The sequence below is a fragment of the Copadichromis virginalis genome, linkage group LG6 (assembly GCF_057382275.1).
Source record: "Copadichromis virginalis isolate Kocher_CV1m ecotype Utaka linkage group LG6, C_Virginalis_male_GT1.1, whole genome shotgun sequence".
Lineage (NCBI taxonomy): Eukaryota > Metazoa > Chordata > Actinopteri > Cichliformes > Cichlidae > Copadichromis > Copadichromis virginalis.
Genome location: NC_140623.1, coordinates 28,609,139 through 28,634,688, shown reverse-complemented (window position 1 = coordinate 28,634,688; position 25,550 = coordinate 28,609,139). Strand labels below are relative to the sequence as shown.

Here is a 25,550-nt window from a genome sequence, read left to right as displayed (position 1 = left end):
ACTTTTAACAGTTGCTGAAAGGATCATTATCTTTTTTTTTTTTTAAACACTTGACAGGATCCAGCTCTGTGGGGCCGGGGGAGCTTAGTCTGAAAGATTGAGCCTGGTGTTTTAAGTGGTTTTGTTTGTTTTGGGGAGAACAGGTCTGTGACAGTAAAGCACACCAGCAAGACTGATGGTTTGTTTGCCTTGTCTTATTTCTGCTTCGGGGACCAGTCTGATTCTCGCTTTCAGTGCTGAAGAGCTATACATTGTGCACACAGCGGGGGGGACGTACACCACCTGGACTCCCTGCGCTGAGCAGCACAGAAATGCCACGATGGCGCATCATCCCAGTTTGATGAGCAGCATTGTTTTTTTTCCCCAGCAAAACAGATGGGCTTTACTTTTAGATTCAAGTGGGATAAACAGGATGATTATAAAATACTTTATTGTGCTGTAATAATCTTTATATTTTACACCTGGCTACAGATACGCTCTTTAGTACCTGTCTTAGCTGTTGAAGGGAAATTTAAAAAAAGAAGCTTCAAACACTTCATCTCACACAACAGTGGAGTTAGACTTTTTAAAAGTACGACAACAAAGCCACCATATGCTGTTAGAAAGCAGCATGCATTCCCACGACTCAGTGAGTCGTATTGTATTATATTGTACCTGCACCGCCGTGGCAACAGACAATAAAGAAATGCAAGGAGGAGTCTGTGTCAGTATGACACCTTTTCCCACCAGGTTTATTATCCCTGTCATGATTTATATATTGAAACCGAATGACATAAGCCGTGGAAAAGCATCAATACTTACTGTACTGGGGTGTGACAGTGCAATAGCCAAATCATAGAAGGGAGCCTGCTTTACTTGAGTCATGGAAAGCACAGATACGTGTAAAGCACACTTTCAAAAGGGTATTTGAATTGCAGTTTCCTGCTTTAGTGACGGTGGTTTATTTTTCTATCAGCTTCAATTTACAGCCTGATCACTGTTATTTCAGTAAAAGTTCGCAAGTTAAGTTTCACTTATTCCTCAATGTGTGTAACTTAAATCATTTGGGTTGATCTGATTTGTTAACTTAAGAAGTCTAAATGCAGTTTTTCACTTTGAAAAACTGCACAGACACTAAATCACTCAGAAATGATTTTTTTCATCACATATCTTCCCCTTTCTTGTTCTTCACTGATATCTCATGCTGGGGTAGCTGTAGAAATGCAGGCTTTGTTCGTTTTTGACTCGCATTAACCTTTATTGGATGATTACAAACATATTCTAACAGAGAAATTGAAACTGGAATGAAGAGACAGGGAGGGACAGGTGCTAAGATGCTAAGAGAGAGACTCATTTGTCTGCTCGTGTTTACGGGTTAGCTGGGCTGACTGGAGCCCAGCTGTTGCTGATTAGTGGAGGGAATGTTTCTTATATGATAGAGAGAAAAGAGAAAAAAGATAATAGAAAGAACGGGCAAAGAAAAGAGGACAGAGAACTTGTGCATGTGTGCGTGCGTGTTTGTGTGATAGATGAAACAGAATGATGGGAAGGAGAGCGAGCAGTATAAGTGATAACTGCCCTGCTTCTGGTCTGTTCCAACAGCAAAGGTGATCTGACAACACGAACCAGCTGAAAAATGAAACAGCAAATGGACCAGTCAGTAGTGAGAGATTCCCCCCCGTTCCAGCTACACCTGTTGTTGGGGAAGATAGGTGTATGCAGGAAAACAAAAGCATGTGCAGTTCCTCTCACGGTTCCACCTTGCAATGGTTTGTCAGTATCACTCTCTGACCGTCACTAAGGAATCCAATCAAGCCTGTTTGTCAAGCTGGATCATGATGGGGTGAGGTGGTGTAAATGGTTTTTTTTTCTTTTAGAGAGAGGGGAGGGTCATTTGTTTGATGTATGTTTATAGTAAATTCCTTCCCCGCCAGCACTCTAATCTGTCGTTTACACAGCAGGAGGATGGATGTGCGATGGGGGTAATGGTGTGAGGTGAAGGAAAGGTTGCAAGATACAAAACCGAAACAGACATCTGAGTGTGGAGTGCAGCCCTGTCTCGGCTGACCGCAGGAGGTCATGACCCCTGCTGTGCAGACTGCACAGGTTTATGGCTGTCTTTTGTCATTCTGCTATCTTTTTCCAGTGCTTTTAAATTCTTTGGTGTTTTCTTTTTTTGTTTTTTGGGGGGTGAAAAACCCCGACAGTCCTAGACTCTATAGCTTTATTCCTCTGCTATATAAACAGCCAAGACTTTCTTTCAAGCAGAGTATTGGCTTTTGGTGGACTGCAGAATAATAATTGGAGCATCCAGGGGAAATTCAGCTTTTGCAAATGTATTTTTGAAAACTTTCAACTTCCCATACTGTAAAAAAGTTTATATCTCTCTGTTCAAATCTGTTGATGATCCAACAGCACATTTAATTCATGCTCTTCAATAACAAAAGAGGATTAAACTCATTGAGAGAAACTAATCATGCTTCAAGCTATAAAGAGAACTGCTCCCTGTGCCCTCTGCACTGAGTGGCGCTCAGTCGTATGTGGATGGAGAAGATTCTTCTAGACTGATCAATAGTTCTTTCAGTAAGGTCCCTAAAGCAGGCCCTTCCACCCACCGCTCTCCTCTCCTGCACTACTTCTGATGTGTTTACTCTACAAACACTTACGATACTTCTTTAGCTGTGGACGGGTCAGATCTGAGCACTGCTGGTGTTTACAGAGGAACTTGACTTTTCAACCTACCTGCTATTCTTTTCTTTTCACCTCCACCTTGCCTCAGTTTAAACAATGCCCTTTCTTTCATTTCCCTCTTTACAAGAAATCAAATACAAGAACTGCTGCTTTCGAATACAACTTCGCCTCTTTTGTGACTCACGCGTGCACACAAAGAGAAAAATGAGCGTGAGACAACAGTGCAGGCGAGGCCAGTGCACTTCCATTGCACTGAAGTCCTAACCCCTTGATTTCCACCAGCTTTCAGTGCCCAGACTGAGTCTCGTTATTGTAACCTTGGAAACTCTCCTTCCCTCTCTCGTCCTTTGCATTTTCTCCTCTCTCATTTCGCTGATAGCTTTGACAAACTGTGCTGCCTGTGTTTTTCACTTTTCCTTTCTGGGCCTTCCACAACTGTGCTGTCCTTTTGATGAAGAGACAGAAGAAGAACACTAACTGGTCTGTTGAAACTTCGCCAGCATCCTTCCCTTACTCCACCGATCCTTTTCTCCATCTATCCCACATCCCTCCATCCCCTGTCAGTGCTTTCTTATAGTGATGAAGCTCATTAGCGGGCTGTCTCTGTCAGATAGAATGGGGGGGAGGCAGGGGGCTCCCTCCTGTGTTTATATTTAGATACTGGGATACTGCAGGTATGATGTGGTGATTTTTAATGAGGTGCAGAGCAGAGCCTGGATGCTGTCAGTCACACAGAGAGAAAGAGTGACTGAGAGAAAGCAAAGTAGCTACCTGGTGTAGTGGTAATCAGTTTTGTCTGTCATTTTCTGTCCCACTCATAAATTTACTACTCCTTCCTCATAACTGAATTACAAAGACTGGACTTTTGTTTTGTTTTTTTCCCAAGAAACACCTGCGATGTTGTGGATACAGTTTGTGTGAGTCTCCTTTTGAAATGCAGTGCATATAAATGTGTGAAGTTCATGAATAGCATGAAAAAAGGTGGCGCTACAGCTAACCAGCACTCCAGCTTTTAGCAAACAGCTAACCATTAAAACGCCTCATCTTACTTAAATGCTACTACAAAAAGCTAAAGACTTTCAGCTTGGATTCACTCTTCTTCCCCGCTCAAGTTACATCTATTTACTCATCAATTAAGGTCTGAAAGAAACCCATCTGCTTAGAGTCAAGGGGAACGGAGAAATACCTGTCTGGCATCAAATGGACCTCTTTGCACCAGCTGCTAGAGAAGATGAGCCCGTTGGGAGTGGCACGATCTGATATCCTCGTGTTGGTCACATTGTTGTGACGTGATACTTTTGCGACTTCAGAAAAAAATGCTGTAAATAAAATCTACTTAACTTGCGGGAAACCGCCTCTGTCCGCCGATTCAGCAATTTGAATTCTTTGCATTTCAGGATACTGCTCTTTAATAAACAATAAGCATTGTACATATTGTCCTTGCAACATTGGAATTTCATAAATGAATGAATGGCTTGGCTTGCAAAAGTATTACGTCACAACAAGCGATTGGTCACTTGCAATGTTGAACCTGGAACAACATTTATTATGATGATGTGGGAACAGCACCAACACGAGGATATCAGATGGGTGCTGCTGTTGGCACGGGAAGATACTGCTGGAATTGGGAGACAGTTGGGAGTTGAGTCTAATACAAGAGTCTAATCTAATTGCTTAGAGTTTGCATTCTGGGGTGTTATATGACACTGAGAACAGATGCCACCTTCATCTCTCTATACACACAATGTGTCCTTTGGTGTTGGTGTCTTGACACACTAGCCAAGGCAATCCATTTGTGGCACTGACATGCCATGAATTCCAAGTTAGAAGTCTGAAGAAGTGGCATTGGCAGAAGTCACAGTGTTGCCTAAGATCACTCAAGTGAAACCAGAAAGTATTACAGGCTTTGACAATGACGCTCATCAAACCACCATGCATGATTACGTCACCTGATAAAAACTGCATCAAATATGCAGAGCAAAGATGTGACGATAAAGTTAAAGAAGTTTTATTTTCCACAAACATGAAGGAATATTAGGAGTACATTTGAATGAGTGGAACTTTGTTTGTTCTTTGCTTACAAGAATTTATGTTTCTCTGTCTGTAAGATGCTGGCATTAAAAAATAGTTTTGGCCTTCGTAGTAGTTTATGATGCCTTTACTTATGTCTGTGTCTGTGAGTGAAATGTGGATCAAACAGTGCAGAATATTCCACGTATTTATCTTCAGAAACTCCTGAGCTGCTTTCAGAGTGTGAGATGAGAGATGAATGATGAGCCCTCTGCACTTCTGAATTCATTAGACCCGATTCTGCTGTCTGTGACCCAGTACCACTAAAAGCCATGTATGCCCATGCCATTATACTCCCTCTTCTGCCTTTTATACCATGTTTTTTGTTTATTACGTTCGGGAGCATGAGACATACCAAGCCTTTTTCCACCCTATTTTCATCCTGGCTTTCTGATAAGGGTTCTTTGGCTTTATATGCCCAAACAATGCTGTTCAAGGACTTGTCTGGCTTTTGAAGATATTTTTTTTGGCAATAATACATGGATAATAAAAGGAATAAAAGGCTGTCATCCCTGTATTGTACTGTTTAGTTCCAGGAAATCTCATTAAGTTTGACAATGCTTACTTAGTTTATAAAGTTCTAAAAACAATGGCTTTTATATTCTAGACAAAGGTTGGGTTGTACTACAGAGGAAAACATCTTTTTTTAATGTCTTACGGATGTTTTAGTATGACTTATCTGATCATGACAGACGGAAAAGCATTGCTGTTTTGCTGTCTCCCTCCTGAGTGTTCCAAACCAAAACTAATTTATAAATGCAAAAGTCAAAGTTTGTTAGAAATCACCTGGAAAGACAGATTAATTGTGATGTTTCTCCATCCCACAGAGCATTGTGGCCAAATATGCATCTCAGTTTCGTGGAAACTCTCAGCATGATGCCCTCGAGTTCCTCCTCTGGCTTTTAGATAGAGTTCATGAAGATGCCAATTCCAGCCCTGACAACAACAACAGCAGCACCAAGACCAAAGCCAATGCCAAGGTAAGTCTGCGTCACCGGTTTTTACTGATCCGCCTTGTCTGGTTTGAAATCATTGTTTGTTATTCAGGCCAGTTACTTCACTGTTAAAAAATAGAGTAAAAAATTTAAATACTTCAGAAACAGAAGTTTTAGTAAAATAATAACATAATCTCCTCTTGGGTCTTGGCCACTGTTTTCATTTTGTTAGTACCTTGGATCTCTTTGTGTAAAAAATGTATAAATTCAATACTAGTTATATTCAGTTATATTCATCACATTCAACTCCTTAGTTTTTATCATTACAGCCTTGATAAATTGAATAAATACATATCTGCAATGTTACGTGGTATTATAAATTATTAATATGCAAACCTGTATTTGTTTCTGAGTTTATTTAGTATTTGAGTTTTATTCAGATTTTTTTCCCAATGCTTCAAGTAACAAACAGCAGATTTTTGTATCCACTGAGCACTTGTAAAGTTCTTCAATTAAAAGAACATTTAAAGCCAATAACCACAAAAATATAGGATTAAACTGGCTCCAAGATCAGATACCTTCCTTTGGGCTGGAGCTTTATTAAAGCCAACGATCACCAACTTTCTGCTTAAGCTGGTTACCATAGCCCCAGTCACAGGTATGCTTTGCTGACTCTTGCAAGTTTGGAGTAGTGGGACAGCGCTGGATCTATTTTCATTGCTCACTCAAGTTGTTAAGATTTCTCAGACACCCCATTTCTCTGATCATTTCCAATTTTATTTTAAAAATTTGATATGACTGTTATGAGCTGTGATCAGCTTTAGTCCAAAGCTGAATCTTGGTCTCATTCGATTTCTTTTTAAACACACACAAAAGTGACAACTTTCTACAAATATACTTACACCTGACACTTCCAGGTTGCACTAAAATCCATCAAATTTGTTTTAACAGTGTGATCAAATTTAAATTGCAGAAGTGAATTTCACGAAAAACCCAAACAAACAAACAAACAAACAAACAAACAAACAAACAAACAAAGCACTGTTAAATTATGCCAGTAAATGTATTTTGGGATGCAGTCTTGTGTTAATGTGGCAGTCTTAATCATGGTTTTCATTTTATTTAAGGAACATGGGTAAGAAAAGAAATATTTCTGGGGGAAATTCGTCTCTTCACCACAGACCTTAAATCTTCTCTGCTCCAAGTGGAGCTGAATCTGTGAAGGGTCAGAACGGTTTTGTTCTTTCAGCTGCAGTTGGTCTGAAATGAATCTTTGTGTGCAGTGACTGTTTTCTGAAGCTGCTGAAGTGGCAGTCATTCATTCCCACACTCTCCGTGTCCTTGTCTCTGTCTCTGATGTGGGATGCTCACCTTGCTACCGTGCATGTGGAGAATTAGAACTATCACACCAGAACTAGGTGTGATATGGTTAAAGGGAACAAATGGTAGACATGTCACATTTTATGGCAACTATAGTTTCTACTGCTACATTTTTTCTCGAGTCCCACTATTTTTTTTAAAAGATTATTGTTGACGGATACAAATTAACTTAATGTTAAATGTTAAAGCAGTTTGAATTTAGGTGGTTTTATTTTCTGGCTGTTTAAAAGAAAATGAGGATATTTTTGAAAGAGTTTTGGCTGCTTTAGGCTAAAAACTGGTGTTAGGGTTTAGTTGGCATGGTTAATAAAAGGGAAATGGGCTAGAAAATGCATCATGTCCATGAATGTCTTTACAAATATTTGTGTATTTTATGACACTGAATACTAAATGTGAAAACCTGCTGTGATCAGCATCCACTCTGACATCCCTCTTGTGTTTAATCACGTATGCTAAGTATCATCCTGTTTCTTCAGTTCATCTGGAGTTTGCCAACCATGCGGCCTCCGCTACAGGCCGCCAGCTGAGGACTTGGTAGTAAATGAATACTGTTACAAGCTTAACTGTTGCTGCACTGCCACCCAATGTCCAGCTCCCCCACTCTGACACCAGTGCTAATAGCGGCTGTCCTTTATGCAACATAAACAGCTTAGGACTGTAGCTCTCATTAGGCTGCCAGTGAATCATGGTATGATAAAGCCGCTTTCCTCCACTGTGGCAGTGAGGCAGAGATGAGGAAAATAACTGGCTTTTTTCACACGAGCCAGGAATTTCGATTTTATTTTTACTTTACATTTAGCATCAGTTTATGGACAAGGGTTCTGTGTATAAGGAGTTTTATTTTCTTGTTTTTCTTCCCTGTTACCTAAAACTCTTTCATTTTTCTACAAACTGATTTCATTCATGCAGCACTGTTGTAATTCAAAAACCTTATATGCATGTATGGTTTTACAATATTTGATTAAGTGGAGATTGTTTGGAAGAACTGAACATTTATTAAGATACAAAATTCAGTTAAGCTATTTGGCGATTAGACTCCTATGAATCATAGCAGACTGGAATCCCAGCAGTGACAGGAATTAAAACAGGACTTCCTGGAGTCTAGACACTGGTGCTGGTGAAGATGAAGAGAGATGTTTGGGTGGCGCTCTGAGGGTCCAGGGTGAGGCAGAGATGGGTATGAGGTGGGTTGCATCAGAGTCTGAAAGGTAGAATGACAGAAGAGGACTGGGATTTTAAAGCACACAGCATGGAGGCTGATTGGCTCAGAGAAGGCTGGAAAGGAGATGATTAGACTACATAAATGATGATCAGTACTGAGTTTTGGAAAGTGGAAGGGATATAAAGGCAACCCAGGAAAGCAGTCAGAAGAATGATTATATATCTCACTTATTGAACAGAAGCATAAGCTTATTTAGTGATGAAATCTATGTTTGACAGTTGGATTAAAAAAACATAAAAAATATTCAGTGAAGACACTCTTCAACTGCCCAGACTGTGGTTTTGTTTTCTTCTTTCATTCCATTATACTCAACTGCAAAGTAGCCTTTAATCAGATAGCAATCGGCTCTTACACACACTCCCCATCTTAGCTGTTTTAAACCTGTGGCTAATCTGTTTTTATCTCCTACTTACAGATTGGTTGAGACTTGAGTTTAGAAAACTAAGTTAAATAACAACAAAATCCATGGTGTGAAATTCACAACAATCCTTCCTGTGCATAACCTCATAGTAAGTGTTGTTCCACTTCCTTGTGTGGGTCCAGTCACACTGAATAGTCACATAACAAACATTTGATATCAATCAAAATGCTCATTCACAACTAAGGCCGCTTTTGTGCATCCACATTTTATTTTAGTTTAAATACTTAAGATTTTTAAGGTCCACGATCTTGCAGCTGATCTTTCAACTGATTGGTCAATCAGCTAATCATTTTAACTCTGTGCAATACAGGATGGAAATAAACCAATCCTTTTTTTTTTTTACAGGATATATACCATTTGTCAAACTTGCTGTCCCTCAGGTTGTTTAATGTATCAGAGGCCTGTTTGGTTAAGCTTACTTTAACAACAGCACGCATACTTAATATTTATTTTACCTCCTCTTGAGAGCAGTTCTTTACATTACAGGAGCTACACCCTCTACAAGCTGTACCTGCCTCTTTAATGAATTTTTTTGACAACCTTGTGATGTTCCACATTTTTCCTGTCTCATCTTTATTCTTGTCATCATCTGTCCTCTAGAGATGTGTTGAAGTGTTCAGGGGGAAAAAATGATTTCCTCTTAAAACATGAATATACTCAAGTTTGTTTTTCACCTATTGCTTTGCTGAAGGCCTTACACCGATTATCAGGAAAACACAAACATGTTGTATTATGTACTGGATGCAAGATGTGAAACACTGTTTCGCTCATATTTTCAAGGTTTGCGATAGTTTTTGGGAAAAAACTGTGAAAACCATCGATTTCTTTATATTTTGCTGCGGAAATGGAAAATATGTCCGGTGAGTTAAAACATGCAGAAATACAGTATTCAGGGCAAATACAGAGTTTGCACAGTTCTGATGAGTTTAAATGTTCTTCATCACAGTCTGGACTCAATGCATTGTTGCTTAATACCACTTTAAAAACATTAGAATAAGGTTTGATTGGAATCAAAATATAAAACACTCAAAGATGGCTCTAGAGTTTTCCACAATATTGAATGCCTGCATGTCCACAGATTAACAAAACTATGAGCTGAAGGCCAGTCAAAATATCGCCTGAGGTTTGTTAGTGACATATTCTATGAACTGCAAATCTGTTTAATTGAATGTTCACACAGTATGGGGATAACTGGATATTTATTCATTGATTTCAGGCCTGTGTCTTTGGAGCTGCTGTGATGTCCTTGCTCTATGCTGTCTATCTTATTTTACACATTCTAGTATAGGTTTTAGATCCCCTGAGAGCCTGGTCATAATAAGCAGTTTACTGAATAGATGAATGGGTTATTGATTTATGAGACCTCCCGCTAGAGACAGCTGGTCTTTCTCAGTCTGTTTGAACAGACTCACATATACAGCGTGGCAAAACCAAGGTAAAAAGGTTAGAGCAGAAAAGTACAATACAAGTTTCAGCCCTTAAAGTTAAATAAAAGAAGTTAAAGTATTCTGACGCAGTATTGTAAAAACCAAGCTGGTTTCATAAAGCTAGAGTTTACTCCAAAAGCTATTGTTTTTTTGTTTGCTTAATATAATGGTAATGTGATATGGAGTATAAGCTTACACACAATGCAGTGCATTATATCGATAACCTTACAAATAATGGACTTGCTGTAGTGTGTAGAAGGGTCAAATGGCTTCAGAGACTTTGTTTCTGGAGCTCACCTGCTGTATAAGCGGTGTGACCAGTCCAGCAACTCTGCTCAAGTAGCATTACGTAAACATTACTGTGAACACACTGGAATGCAGCTCAGTAATGTTAATCCACCCTTCAATGGGACCTCACTAAACTTGCTTGGTTTCCTTCTCACTTCACTGGCTCCACATCAACAGCATTCCTTACCAGCTACCAGAAGACCAAAGTGAAGACGTGGTTATGTGCAGTCAAACAGTTGCTACTTGAGTATATAAAAAGAAAATCAAGAAGTGAAAAGATAAGATTAGTATAGTCTCCACTGACTCTTACACTGGCAGCCGAGAGCCTAGAGAAACGGCTTTAGCTACAAGTGTGGGCTATTTTTATTGACTCGCTGGTTGCCACTGAACATTGCTACCACTGCCTCAAAGCCATGACAGATTACATGATATTAGTGGCCTCATAAGTTGTGAATTGCAATGTTCCTTCTGCCTTCAGCAGCTCTAAATATATGGCGATTTTCTAGATTGTTGCAATACATCTGGTGAGAAAAACCAACAAACTAACAAACACTTCATATCAGGGACTAGTCTAAACTTCCCACTTGCTGAGTGCACACATAGAGCGGCGTTGCAGTTTTACCTCCGGCCTTTCCACGCATGGGATTTAGAGCAAGTGCGTTTAAAAACTCATCTGTCACAACCTATGGACAGAAGTGTGATAGAAGGTTTGCCAGTTCAACCCTGGTGCCAAAGCGCTGTCTATGCATTATTCAATTTTAAATGCCGATAGTTGTCGGCCTTTCTGCCCCAGGGGGTTGACTGTGGAGTGAGGAAGAGTAAAATCTCCCGGCCTCAGAGCAGAGTTTGAAATCGGGTCAGTGGTTGTGGTAAAGCGAGCAAGCCCTTTTATCAACAGGAACAGAAATAGTGAGTTTGATAGCTCTCCATGAGTTTTTGGCTCTAGATCTCCAGAGGGGTGGAGAGCAAATGTCAGTGAATGAATTAGTTGACAGGTAGGGCGATAGGGGGAGGTTGAGGCATCCTTGATCTGGTGTCTTCTTCAATGGTGTCAGTTATCAGGACATCGACACTCTTAGATCGCATCTGCCTCCTGCGCCTGTCAAAAATGCAAGTGTCTCTGTCTCTCACTATGGGAGACAGAGACGTGTTTCACGCTAATAAAAATGGAAATCTGAAAGAAGGGAGATATATTTGTTTGAGAAGCTGCACTTTGCTGTATAGTGATGGCTCAAAATAAAGCAGAAAATGCTCCAAGTTAACCGTGGAACTGTTCAAACAAGTCAACGCTGCTACAGAATGCTAATAATATGATGTTGACAAGAAAAATGCAAATGTTGAACATAAAAAAATCTAGTTGAAAATACTACTGTTGAGCGTCAAGGAGCTGCTAATATTTCATATCTCACATTGTAAATAGGAGCCTTTATGAAATTTTAAAAGCAGCTTTCAAGTCTCATAAAACTTAGAATCTTCCAAACCTTTTTCACTACAAACTAATCTGAGTGCCAAAGGAACGCCTGATATGGTTTTGTGACTTCAAAAACATGATTGATCATATGTCGAGAATTTACCATCTAATTATGACAAATGTTCATTAAATATTAAAAAGAATAATTGAGGATTATATGCCTGTAACATTAATGCGTTCTGCCAAGATGCTACTCATTATTAAACAAGTCAGGATTATATTTTACATGTAGCCAGCTGCTGAACTGGTGACTTTCATATTCCCACCTTGAAATTGTGTTGATTGATTCAAACTGACCAAAAGTGATACCCTAGGGTTGTAATTCCTGTTGCCTTTTGGGATAGTTGTTGCTTATGAGACCAAGCTGGATTGAATCACTTTTTGTAATTGGGGTGTTAATAGTGTGCATGAAAAATCATAGCATAGGTGGTATATTAGGATTCTCATCTTAAGTCTTGAGATCCAGAAAGTTTTTGACATTTCCACCTGACATCGACCATGAAACGTGTCACTTTTGCGTCGGCTACCTGCAAGGTTGCACTGTTAAAAGTTCTAGTTGTTACTTACTCATTGTTTGGTGTGTAGTTTAGTGCATTTGCTCAGTCAAAACATCTTGCTTGTTGATGAGAACGGTCTTTAGGTGTGACTGTTGTAAGTCTGTTGTAGGTTAGATGTTATAGATGCATCTTCAGCTTTTAATGATAACAAGTTAATAAACTGACCAATCAAAACGTGTTTTCTTGTTATGTGATGCTAGGAAAGGACAGATTTAATCTTAACAGCACCATCAATGAGACATTTTAATAATTAAATGTGAACCTGAAACCGTTCGTTGACATTTGTTTGTTAAGGTGGCCTCCGTATTTCTCTGTACCAGTTGAGTGCACAAGCTGTGTTTCTTGGCAGTATCATGGATCAGTTCACAGAAATTCTCAAACTAGCCATGAACAGGCAGAAAAAGCAGCATACTCTTTCATGGGTAGACAGTCAGCCTTCACAACAAAACAAAAAGATATGGATGCAGTAGATGTTCAATTTCACTCACAAAACCCCATGTTTGTCCCTAATCAGAATGATTTCCTATTAAAATGTTACACAATCTCTTGTATTTAACAATAACTGATGGAGAGAAAGGATGACCATCAGACAGGTTCTTCTGTTGTGAAACCTTGACCCCCTCCCTCTTTACTGCCCAGCTTGCTTCTCCCCTCCTTCTCTGTGGCAGTATAACCCTTAACATAGCAAACACCGGGCCAGCCACCTGATTGTAACAGCAAGTGACATTTCCAAGATGCCACAGATTCCTCCTGACAGAGAGAGAATGCTCATTCCTGAAAGAAACATCCTGGAGTTTTATCCTGGAGTTATTATTCTTTGTGCGTGCGTGCGTGCGTGCGTGCGTGCGTGTGTGTGTGTGTGTGTGTGAGACAAGTCTTTCTTTTTGATGCAGTTTTCAAAGAGGGTTACCGTTGGAAAAAAAAAGGGGGGGTAAATGTTTGATGTTGAAAAGAACTCTCGCAGCATGTTGTTGCCGTGTTGGATCCTGTTGGCTTGTTAAGGCCTTCACAACACTGAGGCTGTACATCTGTAAGTAAGATGCAGGAACCTCTGTGTAGCAGTGTATCTGAGAGTGATGTGTTTTATCAGTGTGAAGCAGTCTGGACCGAATGGACTAGGTCAGCTAATCCCACTTTGCTATCCTACCACTCTAATAGGATTTACATGAGGGGGGGTGGAGACCTCCGGTCTTTGAAATATTTCTCCACATATCTTTTTGCCTTCTCTTTCTTGCCACGGCTTCATTCATAATTCACCTCCAATGTTCAAATGTCTTTTTAAGCCTCTTTCCTGACGTAATATCTTGATCTACTAGCTAGTGAGGGATGGATGAATGAGTAAGCCTTATCGTGCCCTGTCACCCATCCACCACCGCCCACCCTCTTCGTACACTCTCTGAAACTCTAAAGAGACATAATGCAGATTTTTTGGGCTGGGCTTGTGTGGCTGTGGGTATTGAGGTGAATACTTTGGCCTGATTTCCACTGCCCGGCTCTGACAGTGCTTTGGAATTCCTTTGTATCAAGCCTGAACTGATCAATACGTCACCTATGCTTTTGTGTTAGCCTTGAAATTTAAGACAACCTTCCTCTGTTTTAATTTAATTCATTGCATCATCCCTCAAAAATTCACCGAAGCAAATTGCAAGAAAGAGGATGTAAAGTGAAAGAGAATAAGAAGGAGGAACACTAGCACTATGCCCACTAGAGCTTATGAGTCGAAGTACTTTTTTTGTTTTTTTTCTTGTGAATTCAGAACTTTCGTAGTATGCATGGCTGTGGGAGAGTTCGCAGAAAGGAAACAAAGCAAGGAAGAAAAGCCTGAGGACACTATTACATATGTCCAGTGCTGAGAGCGGTAACGGAGAAGGTTGGGATTTTCTGCGAGAGTTTCAGAGTTAAGAACAGAGATGAGACCCCGCAGAGAGATAAGGTCAGAAACAATCCATATTTGAGCATTTTTCTGTTTATTTGTTTGAACACAGTGTCTTATTTTAAGCAAGTGTTCTGAAGCAGCAGGATGCCACTGTTGTAGCTGCTAGTTTTATACCACAAGGCTGCAACAGAAGTTCAGCTGATAAAGGTGATGAAAACAGTCTGGAAACAAAAACCATCAGAGCTATTTTCAAGCCACTAAGCAATGTTTTGACAATGTTCTGTAATGACACCTAACAAGCTGTTTACTTGCTGTGCAAGCGGCTTCTGTAGAGGTTTAAGGAGGGATTTTTGCTAAAAGCAGCTGTGACAGTTGACCGATTGGTAAAGGTAGAAAGAAGGGGGCCCTTAAACACTGTTCAAGAGTCTAGTTTCTTTTTTATTTGCCTATTTTCTTCACGGCAGTGGATTTTTACAGCATATTTACTGTGCAATGGTGAAGAAAACTAAAGCTAACAAGAGAAATAAAGAAGAAAAAAAGTAGCAAAACTCTAACACAGCTCATGTACAGGTACAACTTTTCACCAGTTCACCCCTTGGCACTGCGACTTTCTGTGAGGGGCAGTTTAACAAACAAATGCCTCTTGGGGGGACCAGAAGCTTCTTTCTATTTAGCCAGGTGCCCTCTAACCAGCCTCTCTTCCAAGATCATCTTCTCATGCACCTTCAGCCCAGATCCAGACTGATATTTCTTAAATTGCTCTTTTGGAGACTGTAAATTCTGACACTGATGTTTCTGATCATCACTAGTGTGAGAGAAGGGTCTCCAGCTTTAACCCACAGACTAAACAGCAGCTTTCAGCGAAAAGTAAATAGTGGCCAAGAACACCAGGTCAGGAGTTTTTACTGTCACAGGGATATTCTGCTCTAATGTCCTGATGCGTCTGAGCGAGACTGCTCAGCAGAAATGTCCCGAACTGTGGTGCATGTCACTTTACACAGAGCCTTTTTGAACAGATCAACATAATCTTCACTCACCACCCACCCTAATCACTAACGAATAAAAATTGCAGCAGCTCTATAATGAGTTCAAAGGTGCACAAGATCAGTGGTTAGACTTAAATCAAGTATGATTTGGCACGTATTGACTTTTAGAGTCATAGTCTGGGAAGAAAGACAAGAAAGTTAAATAAGTTAGAGGAGAACTGTCAGGTATTGACTGTATATTATTCTTTAAAGAACATCTATCCAAAAGTGATTCACCCTTAAGCCAAACTTTACCAACTCCAGCACAGCTGAAAATGATATCTTTAGTAGCAATGGTGTGACTGCCATGCAGATAACTACTATGAAGTTGGCTGGACTTGTAAAAAATAGAAATCTGCCTCTACCTTTATCCGCAGAGCACTCCTACAGAGGAGTGCTGTGACTGAAATGCCATGCTACAGGAGGTTATGAAAAATTAAAAATGTCCTCTCAGGGGGTAAAACAGTCACAGAGAGAGGGAGACAGAGACAGACACAGAGGAGATCTATAAGTGGCAGCAATGTTAGCCCAGCGATTGATTCGTGCTCAGGAGATTGCCGCAGATACATCCTGCTGACCGCCTCCTGTCCTTCCTTCGTGACCTACAGGCATCACTTCTGGGAGTGTTAATGTGTGACACAGCGTGGAAAAGCTTTCAACAGAGCTTTTAAAACTTCCCTATTTTTTACAGGAGTCAACAGGACAGAGATCTGGCTTGCTAGCCCTCTTTTACTTGCCGCTTTCTGTAACTCTCTTTTGTTTTTCTTTTTAAGTTTTGACGGGCGTACTTTCTATTTCAGAACTTGTTCATGCTACGTTCTACGGTCAGTTCTCCTGTCAGTTCTCCTGTCAGTCCTCCTGTCAGTATTTACGAGTAAATTATAGACACTGGCACCAACCTGCTGTTAGGCATTTACTGCAAAACGCTTTTAATGAGTTCGACTATGTGAATTAAATATTCACAACATTTGTTTGGAAACATTTAATCAAATCTATTAATATTTCAAAGGAAATCCTTTTTTTTTTAGATGTTCAAGAGCAGCTGATAAACTTGTTCTGTACTCAACTAGAAGCCAAGGAAGTCAAACAGACAGCAAGTGGAAAGTAGAGAGAGATTTGTAGGACTTAGGATATTTTGTAGGGTATAGTGTAGTGTATTATTTTTGGAGGAGGGGACACTAATAGGTCACCAGCTACTGCAGACCAGTTTTTATGTCTCTACAGTGTTGACAGCCATGGCTGAAGGCAGATGTCCTTTGCACTACTTTTTTGTTGCTGTGAACACAGAGTTTTACGAACACCTCAAATTTGTCACTAAATGATTTAGACTCACGCAGGGTTAGAATTTGGTGGTCAAAGGTCATTTTGACCTCACAGAACACATTTGGCAGTGACTTGCTCATGTATAACACTTTTTAGGATGTATAAAATAACATACTGTCAGCTACTTCATACTCCACAACTAGAACAAGAAAACCTAATCATGTTATTTTAGTTTATTTTTACTTATATAACCTTATATTCTTAAAATTGTTACAATTTGTTACAGAAAATGGCATCCTTTGACGTTAAATATGGATGTAAACTTGACTAATTGGTGGAGGTATATAACCGCAAGGTGGTAATTTTATTACACCCTGCAATTAGTTATTTTCTGAAGTGCAGTACATTTGTCTCTTGTCAGAATGCCTTTTGGCTATTGAAAATTACTCAGCAGGTTTAATCATAGGGTAAATTGCATGAAAGGTGCAAAATTAGCTCTGTTGATTATGGTACCAGATCTCATGTGTTTTTTGCCTAGTTATTCATAAGAAGATACAGATACCTGTGGGCTGTTATTCACTTGTAAAATGTCAGGAAGGTAACAGGAAGCCAGGAAGAATAATCATTCAGTCGTAAATCCTCCAATGAGTTCCTGCAACATTTTTTAGTGCTTACTGCCTTGTGTTGTCTTCTGCATGAAGCAGTGTTTGTTCCTGAAAACTGGTCTTGCTGGTGGCTATGCAAACTGAAGGAACATGTGAATATACTTTTTGTTGATGATATTCAAGTAAGCAAAGTGTAAACTAGAGGTTCAACGTTCACGTTTGTTCACTTCCACCACACCCACCTTCAGATTCTTGGCGTCCTTATATGGTTGTCTCTTCCTGACACCTGTGCGCCTGTTGAACAGGACCCGTCTCTGTGATGCAGTCTGACCTGTTCCTGTCTCACCAGCTCTTTAGTGTTTGTCATTGTCCTCAATGGCCTGAAACTCTAATGATTTATTTATATCTTGCTTAAGTTCAAATCATTTATCATAATATCCAATGAAGAATGAAAATAAATAATACAAAATAACTGATTTGTATTTGATTAAAAACATAATTATGAATAATCTTGGCATAGTTCCGAGGCTTAAAATAATATAGATTTTTAGTCCCTCAGCTTGTTTTGAGTAGTGTGACACTTTTCATTGTAGCTGTGTGTGTGTGTGTGTGTGTGTGTGTGTGTGTGTGTGTGTGTTTCCTGTTGGTTTTACTGCAGCTTAAGTACTAATGTGCCAGTGTGGCAGATTTTCCAGAAGGATAAAGGGTTTAAAAAGAGGCACTGACTTTGCGTGGCTCAAAAAACAGAAGCACTTTAATCGGTGATGGCAGCATTATTATTTACTAGAATGGCATAAATACAAAGTAATGCATAAAATGTACTATCCACATATTATTTTACAGTAGTTAAAAAACCAAGAACTCTGTCAATTGCTGATAATTTTGCAGCATTTTAGTCAAAATTGTTAAAGCCTAAATCTTCAAGAAAAACCAAAACAACAACAAAAAAACCTACTATGATGGTCACTTAACCACTCTTGCTATTAAGCATCCATCCAACCATCCATCAGCTTATCCGGCACCAGGTCGTGGGGGCAAAAGCCTAAGCAGAGAAGCCCAGACCTCCATCTCATTGGCCACCTTCTCCAGCTTGTCCGGGAAAACACCAAGGCGTCCTGGGTCTGGCCTGGGGCCTTCTCCCGGTGGAACATGCTTTTAACATCTGACCCAGAAAGCACCCAGGAGGCATCCTTGTCAGATGCCGAACTGCCGCAACATGCTCTTTTTGATGTGGAGGAGTAGCGGCTCTGAGCCCCTCCCAGATGCCCGAACTCTTCACCCTATCATAAAATTAGAGGCCAGCCACCTCTCTGAGAAATCTCATTTCTGCCGCTTGTATCCACGATCTTGTTCTTTTGGTCACTACCCAAAACTTGTGACCATAGGTGAGGGTAGGGACATAGATCAACCAGTAAATCGAGAGCTTTGCTTTTACGCTGAGCTCTCTCTTCCACGACAGTCCAGCACAGCGTCCGCATCACTGCAGCTGCAGGGATGCACCAATCCATCTGTCAGTCTCCCGCTCCCCTCTCCCTGCACTCATGAACAAGACGCTTATGATTCTTAAACTCTTCCACTTGGGGCAATAACTCAAGCGGGCACTCCAACCTTTTCTGGCTGAGGACCATGGCCCCCAGAATTGGAGTTGCTGATTCTCATTCCTGCCACTTCACACTTGGCTGCTAATCACTCCAGTGTGAGCTGGATGTCACCACCTGATGAAGCCAACAGACTCACATCATCTGCAAAAAGTTGAAGATCTTGCGGATCTTTAAGCTCTATTAAATGTGCTATTAAGCAATGAGCTTATATTTGACGACAACCTAGGGGGGTTGGAGTTTGGCACTGCTCATGTAAGAGTTTGGCCACCAGCTACATGGGGAAGCATGAATCTCAGGTATCATTAGACAAGCAACCTTCAACACAGACCCACTGATAATTAGCTTCAGTTCTGCCGATCTTCACTACTCATATTTGGGCCTGTTTTGGTCTGGAGTCACAGTTTCTTGCTACACCAACAGTTAAGTGTTTAGTTGGCAAGTCATAACATGAACACCTGTAGCCCTTTTATCACACCCCCTTTACCATTTTGCAGCCAAACCATTAGCTGGGTGGCACAGTGACACAATTATAAGCAATGTCATATTTATAATATTTATATAATAATATTTATTTGCACTTACTTGTTTTTTTTTTTATTTCTATTTTACATTTCCATGTGCAGGTAAGAGTAATAAGATGGCAGATTCAGCTGACAGTTTTAGTGGCTTTTTCTGGAATTCTATCCATAAAACACTGATTCCTACACGGAGACACGTTGAAAGGCCTCTGGAATATTTCTCTGAAGTTGCTGCTGTGTTGGTTTTTAAAATCAATAAAGGAGCTTTTGAGAACATCACCTCTATATGAAACTGAAATTCAAATCTCTATGTCTTATTTGTTTATATTTTCTGTTTGGCTTTGTTGACTTTATTCACAAAGTTGGCATCAGAAGTGTTGTGACTTTTCTTTCAGGATACTGGCCAACCTCGTGCAATTCTTATTGTGTCTCTCAGTACAGAGTAGAAAAGTTTTAAAAGTGTTTTTATTTATTTACATATTCAATCTGTGCAATTTCCTGCATTGTCCACAATATAACACTGTCAAATTACCTTAGCTAGTTTTAAAAGATGTCAAGTTGCCTTTTAGCAGTGGATCTCTTTCTGTCTTTCCCAGGATGCCAAGCGCAGATCAGCTTTGGTACTTCTCTTTTTTTTCCTGAATCAACCAGAGGCTCTGCCACTGGTCAACTCAGAGCACAACTTCATCAAAGCAAGCAGAGTCCTTCCTCTTAGGAAGCTAATTAATTCTCTCCCCTTCATCTCAAAAACTAAACCTAATATATTCTTCTAAATCAACATTTGTCTGAAAATAAACACTTCGGAATAAGAGACACAGAAAAACAGAGATAGGTGGTTCTAGCTTCTAAAGCCAAGGCTGATTTGGCTGTCAGAGCTCTGCCAGTGCCTCTTGTCTCAGGCTGCTCGTTTTCTGTTCTGCCTTTGTTTTGGCCCAGCTGGCATCCCCATAGTAACAGCCAAAGAGTGGCGGGTCTTGCTGCACTGCATGAAATCAAGTGGATACACGCAGGGTTCTTGTGGGATAGGACTACGCTCAGAAGAAGTTCATGTGCAGCTGTTTGCGTGTGGCTTTTTGATCCAGAATCATAAAGAAACACAAGTGAAAGGGCAATTGTTTTGTTCAAAGAAAGCACAGAACAGCGTGGGCATATTTATTTGTTGCTGTGGACTCGAAATTTAATGTGAAAAGAAAGTGCCAGTAAAGAGAGGAAGTGAGAGTGGACAAAGGTGGTGAGAAGAGAGCAGAGAAATACAGGGGGAAGTGGGGTTAACAATGCCAGTGGTTTCCAGCATTATCTCCCAGATTGCCTTGTTACCATAAGCTAGCTTTGAATAGGCCGAATTAGCTGTAGCTGAAAGAATAGAGGTGAGTCAGCTGGTTTAATGCATGGACAGCATTTCTTTCATTCCTCCCCTGCTCTGGACCACATCCCTTCTGCCTCTCTGACTCGGTCCCTATGTTGCTCTGTCGGTGTCTCAATCGCATTCTTCTCTAGAAATTTCTCTTCTCTCACTCCCTTTAATCACACCAAGTTCCTGGTACACTTCAACGTAAAAATGATAATGTGGTTTCCTGTTCAGTTTTGTCACCAGCAAAATATGGCTGTCATTTCATTCGTGTCATTTAAGCTTGACCTCACTTGACCTCACTAACTTAGGTACCAGTTTCCAGATTGTAAAGCAATTGTTGTTAGTTTGCTCGATGCGATTCTGTGGGAGCTTTCTTCCTGTTAAAAAGGAGTTTTTCCTTCCTGTTGTCATCAAGTGCTTGCTCACAGGGGGTCTTCTGATTGTTGGGGTTTTCTCTGTATTATTGTAGGGTCTTTACCTTATAATATAAAGCAGCTTGACGTGACTATTGTTGTGGTTTGGCGCTATATAAATATAATTAAATTGCACTGTATTAAAATATGGAGGCTTGTGTTTGGAATCTGACCAACTGTGGCGTCAGGTGGTGGTTTCTGCATTTTGTCCTGAGGATACAGTTAGTTCCATATATATTTGGACAAAAACAACTTTTTGGTTCTGCACATTACACAATGAGTTTAAAATGAAACAACTCAGATGCTCACACTTTCAGCTTTAATTCAGTAGGCTGAACAAAAAGATTTCACAAAAATGTGAGGAACTATAGGATTTTTTTAACACGACCCCTTCATTTCAGAAGCTCAAAAGTAATTGGACAAATTAAATAACTGAAAATAAAATGTTAATTTCTAATAATACTTGGTTGAAAACCCTTTGCTGGCAATGACAGCTTGAAGTCTTGAACTCATGGACATCTCCACATGCTGGGCTACCTCTTTTTTTAATGCTCTGCCAGGCTTTTACTGCAGCGGCTTTTAGTTGCTGTTTGTCTTTGGGCCTTTCTGTCCAAGGTTTCGCCTTCAACAAGTGAAATGCATGCTCAATTTGGTTAAGATCAGATGACTGACTCAGACATTCAAGAATATTCCAGTTCTTTGCTTCAATAAACCCCTGGGTTGCTTTGGGTATATGTTTTGGGTCTCACTTGCCACTTGGCCACAGCGAGTTACTGGCATACATGGACAAACCAGGCACATTGGTAGGCTGGTGGACTGTCACAGCATATCCCACTGTGCAGTGCATCACAACAGATTGCCTCAGTGCAGCATTTCTGTATGAATGTAATGAAATTCATATCACAACCAGCTGATTTCTAAATCCACAGGTAGACCATGAAAGAGCAAAAGCTAATGGTACAGTAAGAGTAAGGCAGGCTCATGAGGTTAATAGCATTGCTTTTATTCATTTAGTTTTTAAAGAATGTAATGAAAACATCCATCTCTTATTGACCTTGTTCAGTCATGTTGGCTTTACATTCTGCTACTTTGAGAAAAGCTTGCAGACACTGTGTAGACACTGCTTGATTTTCTATCAGAAGCTTTTTGATTACAAAGTGCAATTAAATCAGCAAAGTTCTAGTTCTCCAATTGTGTTGACAAACGTACAAACATACTTTTGTTAAAACCTGCCCTGTGCTGGAATGACTGCCATTCAACTGGCAGCCTTTCTGTGAAAGACGAGAGTGGATCTGGCTGTGTTCAGAAGCAACCAGCAGCTACAGTATGTCAACACTGGCTTCCCTAATTCACACGCTCAGTGGGAGACATCATCTCTTCCTGCTGGAGACCGAAATCATCAAGCTGTGACCAGGAGTTAAAGTGTGGCCACTTCAGCTCCTATAAAATGTTCTCAAAACACTGTAAAACTTACGAAGAGAAACTCGTCCACAACACACATGTCGAAAGGTATCTTAACTCTTTATAAAATAGTGAGCAGAGTTTAGAAAATAAAATTACACAGCTGTTAAAATTTGACTTTTGATTTCAAGGCTGTATATTGAAAATGTACATCATGATATAGTCATTATATTCCAAGCTGTTCTTTAAAAGATAATCTTTTTTTCTGTTGAGTCAGAAATGAATATTTTATTTTGAAGGTTGTGTCCAAGGTCCACGCATTTTATTTTCTTTGGGTCCTGCTTCTTTCTTTTCTATGGCATCTTTTATAACAAGAGGAATAATTATTTTGAGATACATGTTTCCTTTTTATTTGTACCTGTGAACGCACACTCCTCAGATGCCATGTCTAATTTTCTAAGAAACATCACGTCAGCATGTTATGCAACGTACTAAATTCAGAATGCTACCACACACAGCAGGCAGCCCATTTCCTAGCACAGATAACTGATCAGAGATGCCTGGCAGTTTCTAAATTTTGGCCACACTGGGTAAGTTGACTTCTGCAGCAGTCACATTCGTTGTCACTCATGAGTGGGCTAACGGGATCAACTACTTCTTGAAGCAGGACACTTGAACATAAAATGAATATTTCTATAAACGGTAAAACCAGTAAAAAATCTTGTGTTTTTATGGTTTAATTTTATGTAGAGTGTAAATTTAATTTAAAAATTAAATCAGCGGAAACTGTGTGGAAAAGATACGGAAATGTTACAGTATACATTCCTGTGGGTAGTGTCACATTTCTCTGGTACAACATAGAGCATCAGAGCCACTGCAGTCACAGCTGGCTTTGCATCACCTGAAGGCTTCGTTTGCCAGGTTTTATCATGAGAATTTCTTCAGGCCTTCATCATTTGAGCCGTGGGCATGGCTGGAAGAGATTACACTTCTGGTCAGCCTGGCTGAATTTGGCAGGATCATGCTTTGCCTCTCTGAGGTGGAAACACATTTGGAAGAAGAGCCATGGCAGCATCTCAACTCGGATTCATTCCCACTTCTATGCCAGTGTCACTCATGGCCTGCTGTCAGAATTTTGTGGGTTTTTTCACCTCAATGAATGTTGCCACTCATCCTTTGGCGACACAAACTTTAGGTGCATTTAGGCACTAAAAGCTTTTATGACCATGCCCGAGCACAGCTTCTAAATACTGCACGCCTGTTAGTGTGTATGAGAGGCCACGCGAAAGGCAACCAGAGCGTGACGTTGCGATCACAAACGATTTCAATTCACGCAAAGAAAACACAGAAAAGTGTATTGTATATTGTTAGTATTTCGTATTATCTGCTATGTGCATGTTTGCGCACATGAGAATTATTTGTGTATGTGTGAGTAAGCATTCGTCGGGTATGTAGGAGATGAATCAGAGCTGTTACTGGCAGTCAAGGTGACTGTGTTAAGCCCCTTGAGCCCGCCGGTTGATTAGAAATGTGGTTTCAGATGATAACTGAGTCAGCGTCTTTGGTTGGATCCTGTTTATTTTTGGTCGTAATAAATAAGAACAAAACAAAACAAAATAAAACATGTTTCTCTCCTCAGCTGCTGTGAAAGGATTCAATAAAAGAACATAGTGATTATACCCCTCTCTTTCTCTCTCTCTCTGAAATTGTTAGGCTCAGAGGATTGAAAAAATAAAGTGAAAAGAGTAGGATATGTTAAATGATTAGGAAAAAACAACTTGATATAGTCTGGATGTATGAAAATATACTGTAATGTTTGATGCAGTTTCAGTATTTAAGTGAAATTCTGACGGTAAATCAGTATTTTTCTATAAAGCAACAGATATTTTTTTTACAGCAGTACATGTAGCTTGAAGAAACACATTTAAATCTTAGTAGTCATGTAATAATGACATGTTGGTGTTTATTATATGCACCTGATGTCGTCTATGTTGAATTACATTCTGCAGTCTGCGTCGTGTAACTCTACAGTTCCCGGTTCTCTACTGCATTTCTTCATCAAAACTGACTGCGGCACATGGCCTTTGAGTGGGCTCTACATTTGAGCTGCGTTGATGTACACTGGTCAACAAGGTGCTGGAAACATTCCTCACAGATTTTGGTCCATATTGACATGATAGCGTTGCACACTTGCGTGAGATTTGTTGGCCACTGACTCTGAATACAGTGTACAGAGTACAGTGAACTTATTGTCATATTCAAGAAACCTGTTTGAGATGATTTGAGGTGTTGCATCATCGTACTGGAAGCTGCCATCAGAAGAAGGGCGTTCGCTGGTTATAAAGGGCATGGTCAGCAACAAACTCCAGCAGAAAGCATAGATCTAGGCTTTCTTGTTGTTTCCATCAAATCTGGAATGATGCAGCAAATATCAATACTCATCAGGCCATGCAATGATTTCCAATCTTCTATTATTATTATTGTTATTCAATATTCTATTCTCAGCTGACAGGAGCGACACTGGTGTGGTCTTCTGCTGCTGTAGCCCATTTTCCACTCAGAGATGCTTTTTTGTCTATCTTAGTTGTATCGAGTGGTCACTGTTGCCTCTCAAACAACTGGCCATTTTTCTCTGACCTCTGCCATCAACAAGGTATTTTCACCCAGAAAACTGATGCTCATTGGATATTTGCTCTTTCTCGTACTGTTCTCTGTAAATTCCAGCCGATAAGCAGTTTCTGAAACACTCACATCAGCAAACATGCCATGTTCAAAGTCACTTCAGTCAGCTTTCTTCCACATTCGGATGCTCAGTTTGAACATCATCAGGTCGTCTAGACCATGCCTTCAGCCCTAAATGAATACCATGTGATTGACTGATTATAGATTTGCATTATAGGGCGGTTGAACAGGTGTACCTAATGAAAGTACATGAAAACTGTAAAATATTGTTTGCACATTGACCTTGCTTCACCTTTTCCTCAGTAATGATTATGTTAAACTACTGCCAGCATATTTTACATATTTAAAAACATACTTAAATTGCTTTGTAAGGC

At 40.0% G+C, this 25,550-nt stretch overlaps 1 protein-coding gene across 1 annotated transcript in view; it reads left to right on the top strand.

Moving 5' to 3' along the window:
- The window catches only part of usp43a (ubiquitin specific peptidase 43a), a 132,030-nt gene that overhangs the window by 5,458 nt on the left and 101,022 nt on the right, over positions 1–25,550 (top strand). The window contains exon 2 of the mRNA XM_085459704.1: positions 5,568–5,720. Coding sequence (XP_085315830.1) covers positions 5,568–5,720 — 153 coding nt within the window. The remainder of the gene's footprint in view (positions 1–5,567; positions 5,721–25,550) is intronic.